At 33.3% G+C, this 8,772-nt stretch overlaps 2 protein-coding genes across 3 annotated transcripts; both read right to left on the reverse strand.

The window, feature by feature from the left end:
• Positions 1-223: 223 nt before the first annotated feature.
• On the reverse strand, positions 224-4,280 carry LOC111311909 (serine/threonine-protein kinase AFC1-like). Of its 2 annotated transcripts, none has more exons than XM_022911746.2 (12): positions 3,897-4,280; positions 3,374-3,548; positions 3,113-3,139; positions 2,810-2,963; positions 2,675-2,723; positions 2,444-2,558; positions 2,090-2,181; positions 1,777-1,933; positions 1,623-1,687; positions 1,085-1,182; positions 897-1,002; positions 224-692 (listed from the first exon to the last, which is right to left on the reverse strand). In XM_022911746.2, the coding sequence occupies exons 1-12, from the start codon at positions 4,002-4,004 to the stop codon at positions 534-536; spliced, it is 1,305 nt and encodes a 434-aa protein (XP_022767481.2). In that variant the 5' UTR covers positions 4,005-4,280; the 3' UTR covers positions 224-533. The 2 variants fall into 2 exon arrangements, with proteins under 2 accessions (XP_022767481.2, XP_022767480.2); XM_022911745.2 differs by having other exon boundaries at positions 2,411-2,558.
• Positions 4,281-5,353: 1,073 nt separating this feature from the next.
• LOC111311908 (Pentatricopeptide repeat (PPR) superfamily protein) lies at positions 5,354-8,044 on the reverse strand. The gene is made up of 2 exons (XM_089761327.1): positions 6,116-8,044; positions 5,354-5,836 (listed from the first exon to the last, which is right to left on the reverse strand). The coding sequence occupies exon 1, from the start codon at positions 7,874-7,876 to the stop codon at positions 6,302-6,304; it is 1,575 nt and encodes a 524-aa protein (XP_089617453.1). The 5' UTR covers positions 7,877-8,044; the 3' UTR covers positions 5,354-5,836; positions 6,116-6,301.
• Positions 8,045-8,772: the final 728 nt, after the last annotated feature.

Genomic DNA, 8,772 nt, shown 5'->3' on the forward strand with positions numbered 1-8,772 from the left:
AGATGGGTATAAAGTTGATCATAAGAATTCAAGATTCATAGCATTGTTCAGCTGTACTTAATTAGTTCATCTCTCGAGTACAGAGCAACCCAACTAGTGGGTTACACCACAAGTTTATGATTAGATAGTTTAGAATTTAGTGAGATAATCCTATACAGAGAGATAAGGAATCAAAGTGCCTCTCCCGGATGGCGAGAAGAAGAGAATTTGCAAGAATAAGATGTAGAAGCATCGATAAAATTTTTAATACAACTTTTCTACTGCTCTTCTTGAATATCAGACCGCAAACCGGAAAATTATCAGGTGGATACAATTCAAAGAGGAACACCATTTAATAAACATTCTGAGAAACAAAGGAAACCGGAAACAAACAAAAAGATGCTAATTGCATGTTCAAGAAAAGAAATGAGTATACACTATACATATATATGATCCTGCAAATATATCTTTAAAGAGAAAAAATGCCAGTCAACAAATGCCTCACCATGCAAGGTTGCTCAAGCACGGTTATTAACAAAGATCCCAATCTCCAATTACAAGGAGTAGCCGAACCTTCTATGATCTCTTGTAAAAAATGGATGTCTTAGTGCTTCTCTAGCTTTAAGTCTCTCAGCTGGATCATAACGTAGTAGTCCTTGCAAAAGATCAATCAAATCGCCAGCAGAATGATCCACATGCTGCATTATTAAGTTCTGTAGCACATAAAACCAAAGCAATCAGGAAAGAAGGGTGGTTTAGGAGCAGAAGTCAGGGAACAAAAAAGGTAGTGATGTTGCCCAAAGTTCCACATGTGGAGGCTATATCAACAACTTTAGAAATAAGGTTATTGTCAATATCAGGTGAGTTAAGATAATTTCCAATAAGTTATAAAGAAGAGCATATTAATGACAACTTACCGGCAGCCGGGGCAATTTCCAAACTGCCCTCAGGCTTTCTTTAGAAGTTGCACCATCGGGCCAATCGAGACGTGTGCCCCTCTGAAAATATTTCTCAGCACGGCGGCTGCAACAATATCAGGCACAATGTAAGAACTTCCTCTGCAACATATTCACAGCAAGAACAAGCAACACAGTGTCACCCTTACTCAGCTCTGAGCACCATATGTTGCGGTAATGGCCCTAAAACCCTCTCCATCATGGCAAGATGCTCTAAGTTTTCATGAGTTTGGAAAAGTGCCTCACCCTGCTCACGAAGAGTGTACAAGATTTATGGCCCTAATCACCTTTTTAGAAACAAAAGACAACATGTTCTAGATTCCGACAAATCAAACATGAAACTTTTAAGTTGGGTTCCTATCAATGAACACATGAAACCACATTCTAGCAACCGTAAAATGGGATTTATCATCTGCAAATATTCTTGACATGCTTCTTACATCATATAAAATGAGGTTTATCTTCTTGACATGCTTCTTAAATCATCTGTAATCTTATTAACTAATAACTAGCTAATAGTGGTTTCTAAAAGCTTCTCATTTCCTCTTTCTTCGACAAAATTATTTTTTGCTCCAGCATTCAGTGAGACCAATAAGGCAGTAACTTATACTAGGAATACAAATGAAAGTAAAGTGCCCCTTTTTCCCTGAGGGAGGGTGTGGAAAGAGAATACAAAGATTCACTTACAGAGCAAAGTTCAACCAGTATGCAACCCACACTCCACAAGTCACAAGGATAGTTCCATCCAAGACCTGCAGAAATAACGAAGAATGTCAACAAGATGCACATATGTGCACACAATTACACATAATATGCAATCGATGGTGAAGATGATGATTACCAAGTATGACTTCTGGTGCACGATAATGCCGAGTTGACACCACATAGCTGTGATCCTGGTGTTCAAATGTTGTACTCCCAAAATCAATCAGCTTTATTGCACTTGACTTTGGCAGATTCTTAAAATAGGAACCATCTTTTGTAGACCATGACAAAAACTAGAGCACATGCAAAAGGACATTTTTCAAGAAATCAGCAATCAGAATTTAAAGATGTCTCAGTTTCATTGTACATAAACTGTAAATTAAGCAGTCCCCAATTACAAGCACAAAAGCCAAACAGCATGCCTAGGGAATAGAAAAATGAAGGGATACCTTATAATCTGGCACCTTGATATATTCAGAGGAAACAAGGAGAATGTTTTCTGGCTTCAAATCAGTGTGAATTAACCGCAAATCATGCATAACTGCACAATTGAAATAAAAGTAACTAAGCTAACTCAATGCAAAACTAACAAAACTTTTATCTATTTTAGGGTAATGAAATACATTATCATCATTAATCCCCAGCTTGTCTAACCAAAAATTATGTTGGGTTTGAAGAAACAAGTGGAAACGTAGACAATAAATTAACAAATGATTCAAAAGCTCTTGCTTCATACTAAAAGGGGTTTGAGTATCAAGTAGATAAAATACATATTAAAAACAGTGCAAGAATTATCCACACACATGCTACAGACTCCAAAATTTGTCTGCCAAGCTCCCGAACAAGATCAATGGGAAATGAACGGTAGCTGTTTTTGCGAAGAAAATCGTATAAGCTAGGTCCAAGCCTCTCAAATACCTGTTGAACCATTTAAATTCATCCGCAAGTTTTTTAACTCACAGAATATTTAAGAATGAAAGAGCTTGCATTGCCCCCTCAAATTAATCAAATAGCAAATACCAATAAATACTTACAATACAAATATGATTACGATAGTCAAACCAATTCCGTATTTGCACACAACTGCAAGGAATGAAACCACTTATACCATAATCACTTCAATTTCTACAATAAATAAGAAAACATAAAAGACAAGATGACATTCTTACCGAGCACCACCAACATCATGCCTAGCAAGTCTCTGAAGGACGTCAATTTCAATCATGGCAGCTTCACGATACTTGTTTATGGAGCGAACAATTTTTATGGCCACGACTTCTTGCTTTTCATTGTCAAAACATTCTAGGACTTGGCCAAATGTTCCTGCAAAATTACCATTAAATGGACCACAATCCATGTTAAACAACAATCCCAAATATTACACGGATTATAATATTAATATCACAATTCTCATTTAATGGCAGCCACACCCCCCAAGATTGCAATTCCTTAGATTCAAAGAAAATACTAACCTTCACCCATTTTACTGAGAATCCTGTCTGCAGAAATGAAGAATAAAAGAATATAAGTGAACAAATTTGAATATGACGTAAATGGGGAAAAGATGCAAGAATATTCAAGGTCTTTGGCATGACAAAGTAATTTCATTCGAAGATATTCAAAACAAGTTTAATATTAAATGCCCAAAAACCAAATTAAACCAGTGGGTGTTATCAAATCTACATACAAAACATATATCATAGTCAATTTTGCAATAAGAGAGACGAAATTACATCGAGGAGTTAGGTTTTCTCCAACGGCAAAAACATAATGGCCATCTTTATCATCAGGTCTCCAAGGAGGAGAGCAACTGCGAGGAATTCCCCTGTAAAACATATTATTAGGATATGAAAAGTTAGAAATCCCTCCATTCCCGAATTCCTGACCGCAATATATTGCCGGAAGAACCTGTGAAACCAAAATCACAAAATAAAATATCAAGATAAAAAAAAATTCATTCCTATAATCAAAAGATCATTTGTTTACATGAAAAATTAAAAATAAAAGGAAATATAATTATCGATCAGTGATCACGACATCTCATTGCAGTTAAGTTTTTCCATAAAATTATTTAAAATTTGTAAATAAACAAAATTCGAGGGAAATTAGGGAAATTTGTCAAATTACCACATCAAAGCAAAACTCGAAAAAATCACTATTATTCTGAGTAATTCTTCAACATATAAGAAAAAAATCTGAAACTTTCAACAAATTCACACAAAGGAGAAAAAAGAAAGAGAAATCGTTTCTTTTTACCTTAGGAGGAGGAAGAGGAGGGGGCATATCCCACGTTAACCTGGGCCTTTTCCTGGGCCGTTTATCCATATTCTTGTGAGGAAACTCAATTATCCTCTGCGTCTCCATTTTTTCTTTCCCTATTTTTCAATTCAATCTCTAAAGAAAAAAAAATTCAAACAGCAAAAAAAATTTTGAAGAATTCGTTGGTTTGACGAAAGCTAGAATACGAAAAAACGAAGAGATATTTGACCGATTTAGGAGATTTTTGAAACCCTAATCTCCTTTTTGGGGAGACAGATCTGAGGAGCTAATTCTGAGCGAGGATCTAACCCGGATCAGAGGTTTGGTTAACCATAGATTTTCTAACTATGATTAAGGTGGGGACCGCTTCCTCTTGTTTTCTCTTTTTTTTTTTTAAGGGGACTAATTAATTGATGAGTTTATTTGACGCGTGTATATTAGTGGGCCCATATTACTGTTAATGGGTTGGCCCCACAAGAGAGGCTTCTCAGGTTAGTGGGCTTCTGCTTAAGCCCAAATTAATAACGGTGAAACTAATAGGTCCTATCAACGTTAATTTTTTGAGATAATAATCTCTTATAGAAATATTTAATATGATATTTAAATTTTAAAATATTTAATAAAAATTTAATTATTATTTAAATTTTAAAATTTTTAATTAATAATTAAATTATAAATTTATTAATTAATATATTATTTGAAAGGTTGTTTATTCGTTACAAATCAACATGTGAAGCTAATCACGTTAAAAATAAGTATCATATTAATTAATAAATTTATAATTTATATATTACATTAAAAAATTTTAAAATTCAAATATCTCATTAAACATTTCAATATAATTTAAAAAACCATTCATAAGGTTAATTTTTATTTTTTTATTGATTTCATTCATTTTATTATTTCTTCAAGAAAAATAAATAATATCCCTTGCCGTGTTTTATAGCACTAATTTTTACTATTTAGGTAAGAAAAAAAATTGAATAGTGCATTCCCTATTGCTTTATTAGGATAAAAATTTCCTTGGAAATAAAAAAACAGGATGAACAGTCGTTTAATTATTGGTAAAAAAGGATTAGATTATTAATTTAATAATCAATGATTTCTTGACAACATCAAATATAAAGAAAAGGAAACCAATATTTAGAATTGGATTTTGGTTCAAGTTGCCATTTATTATCTTTTAAATCATCAATGTACACATTATGTACGAAAAATGTTTCATTTCTTATTGTATACCAGAAGTATGATGCTTTTGATGTGGGAAACAAGATTAGGATAATCTAAACATGAAATTAAGACATTGACAAACGTTTACTTCCACTTGTTTACTTTCTTTGAAAGCATTTACCAAATTTTTTAATATAAAAAGGTCATATCTTAGAAATAAAAAAAATTACAAATACTAAGATATAAAATTAAAACTAATTAAGTTTCTGGTTCTCCGATAAATTCAGCATATTCAATGAATCTTCTTTAGTAACATCATATATACATATATATATATATATATATATTTGGATAAGTGTTGTATTCATTATCCAAGAAGTAATAAACTACTACAAAGATAAAAGTATAGCTTATTTCAGTTCATTATTCTAAGTTCTCTTTACTTAGCCCCCAACGTTCACAGGATTCTATATTTACATGATCATGAACAAGCCCCTTTGAACCAATTAACCTTAGTCGAACTGCTGCTTCCTTCTATCTGCTTTACTATTTGATTCTTTTCAAGCTCCTCTGCCTTATAAACTCGTTTGTTTCTTTCTGCCCATGTCCACTATATGTATGCACTCCAGGCAAGTCTAATTATGATAGATAACAGAGCCTTCTCTCGCAGCTTGTTTATGGCCCATTGGAACTCATCTTCCCAACCTACAACTTCCCTCCTTAGGTTGCACAATAACAGCACCTGCTTCCACATATTTTTTGAGTACCTGCAGCCAAAGAATGTGTTCACTACTCTCCCTGTCCTGCCCGCGTAGCACATCTAAATTTTCTTGAACATGTAAATGTATTTAAAATTTTTACTGGTGTTAAAAATATACTTAAATCTGGTAAAACCAAAAGACTATATATCATGAAATTAAAAATGGCTGGAGAAGATGTATATTTATTTGATTCCTTTCCTTTCACAGCAGTATTTTTTCATTGCTTGATAATACAAATGGAGAAGAGCCTCTTTAACAAGAGCACTGAATTTGAAATAGAATTACCCAAGGTTCGAATCAGTACTTAGTCTCATATTCTGCTGAATCTCCCAAGTCTAATTTATCCCATCGGTCTTTCTTGATATAAGTTCGTCCTTGAATGAAGATTCACAGGAAAAAAAAGTGTGACCTTTAGCAATAAAGGCAGTGTAGCATAATAGAAGTCCAACGCCGTTCTTCTTTTTCTACCAGCTAGACATAAAACTCCATTAGAAAGCTGGAAGCTTCACTCTCCTGTGAATGCTGGATACAAAACCTGAAGACTGTGTAGATCTCATCCATCTGGCTGTGTTTGCAATCTTTATTCAGGAAAACATGAACTTTGTTTCTGATTTCAATCCAACTGCAGCCCGGAATTCTCCTCATCTGTTTCTCTTTTATCTCTCTCCTCACTGTTGACACAATTTCCCATCTGCTAGCGGCAGAATGTGCGTTGGACAGCATTATATATGATGAAACATCCTCAGGATCCAATGCCATGATTTTTCTTGCTGCAAATTCCCCCAATTCCATATTTGAGTGAATCTGGCAGCCTCCAAGCAATGCCTTCCAAAAACCAATACCTGGTTCAAAAGGCAAATGGTGAATAAACTCCTCAGCTTCCTTGAAACGCCCAGACCGAGAGAGCAAATCCACCATACAAGCATAATGCTTTGGTTTAAGCAAGTTGGGTTCTTTAAGTCTTGCCTCATTGAAATATGAATAACCCTCAGCAACAAGACCAGCATGATTGCAAGACCATAATAAACCAAGAAGTGTAACATGATTAGGTCTAAAACAACTTACAAGCATCCTTTCAAATAACTCAATGGCTTCCTTTCCTCTTCCATTCTGCGCATAACCACATATCAAAGCATTCCAAGAAACAATATTCCTTTGATTAAGTTTATTAAAAACCAAGAGACTATCTTCCATACTTCCACATTTGGCATAAAAACTAATAAGAGCATTGCCAATAAACACACTAAGCTGATTTCCCAGATGCTTAAAAGCACAAGCATGAAAACTTTTTCCCATTCCAAGTGCAGCTATATTAGCAGCTGCAATAATAGCACAAGGGAAAGTGAACTCACTAGGCATCACCCCTTCTCTCAACATATGAATGAAAAGATTCACGGCCTCTTCATTACAACCAGTTTGGCTAAACCCACCAATCACTGCATTCCAAGAAACAACATTTCTCTCAGGCATCACTTTAAATAACCGTAAAGCATCATCAAACCTCTCATTTTTCAAGTACCCAGATATCAAAGTTGTGTAAGATACAACATTTGGTTGATGGGTATCTTCAAACACCCTTCTTGCTTCCTCTATTGTACTCAACTTTGAATAAAGATCTAAACTTGCACTACCCACAAAAACATTGGAATTGAGGCCCATTTTGATTGAACAGGCATGAAGTTGCTTGCCAATGTTAAGGTCTTTTAACAAAGTGGAAGAGTGAATCACAGTCCCAAATGTGAACTCAGTGGGTCTAATATTGTTAAAAAGCATCCTGGAAAACAAATATATGGCTTCGATATGATGATGCTGCTTAGAGAAGCTTCCAATTATGGAAGTAGCTGAGACTACATCTAAGTCAGACACTTCGTCGAACAATTTACAAGCATTAAGAAACGCGTTTGATGAGTCGTCGGAAATGAGAATGTGAACATTGGCGGCCTTTTGGGTGTCAAAGAGAGGGTTACGAGCTGCTATGCAAGTAATTCTGAATATGGTTGCGGCTGCGGCTAGAGGCAATCTACATTTTGGACCAAGGAGAAGCATAGAGGGATTTTTGTGTAGTTTCTACAGTCAAATAGATGAGTCGTCCGAAAAAAGAATATGAACATTGGCGGCCTTTCGGGTATCAAACAGAGGGTTACTAGTGTCACGGGCTGCGAGCTTCGTGCCTGGTCTGTGACACTAGCGATAGGAATATCGATGGATATGGTACACATAGAATAGAGCATTATTCATTTTTATGTTATATTTATTTTTTAATTACATTTAATGAATATTTTAAATTTAAATTTATTTGTATTTTTTTGAATGTTTAATAGGTTATAGGTAATCTCGTACCTTTAACTTTAAAAAAAATAAAAATAATTTTTTTAATTTTTATTTTATATATTTAAATAATTTTTTATAAATATATATTAATATATATTTTTTAATAAAAATATATTAATTCTAATTAATTTAAAATAATAATTTATATTATTTAATAAAAAATTTAATTACTAAATATATATAAAATACGATTACAATATAAATATTATATTATTTGCTTTTATTCTCATATTTAATAAAAATTTAAAATTATATTTATTTTTATTTTTATATTTATAATGTAATTTTTATTTTATTTTTATTTAAATAAAAAATTTAAATTTTTTATTAAATATGAATAAAATTAACTTCCTACCTAAGTGCTCTGCAAGTCATCTGAATATGGTTGCGGCTGAGGCTAGAGGCAATCTACATTTTGGACCCTAGTGAGGCATCCTGTGATTTTTGTTAGTTCCCTTGGTTAAATAAAAGCCCGTAAAACCGTAAAATCAATACAAATGAACGTAAGCGATTAAAGTTTAGGATTTTGATATTTAAATTAAAAAAAAAATTTATTTATTTTGATAAATAATTTGTAAATTTGAAACATTTGAAATAATTCTCAAATTCTT

This window comes from Durio zibethinus, chromosome 1 (genome assembly GCF_047325235.1).
Source record: "Durio zibethinus cultivar Kanyao isolate XHJ-2024 chromosome 1, ASM4732523v1, whole genome shotgun sequence".
NCBI lineage: Eukaryota > Viridiplantae > Streptophyta > Magnoliopsida > Malvales > Malvaceae > Durio > Durio zibethinus.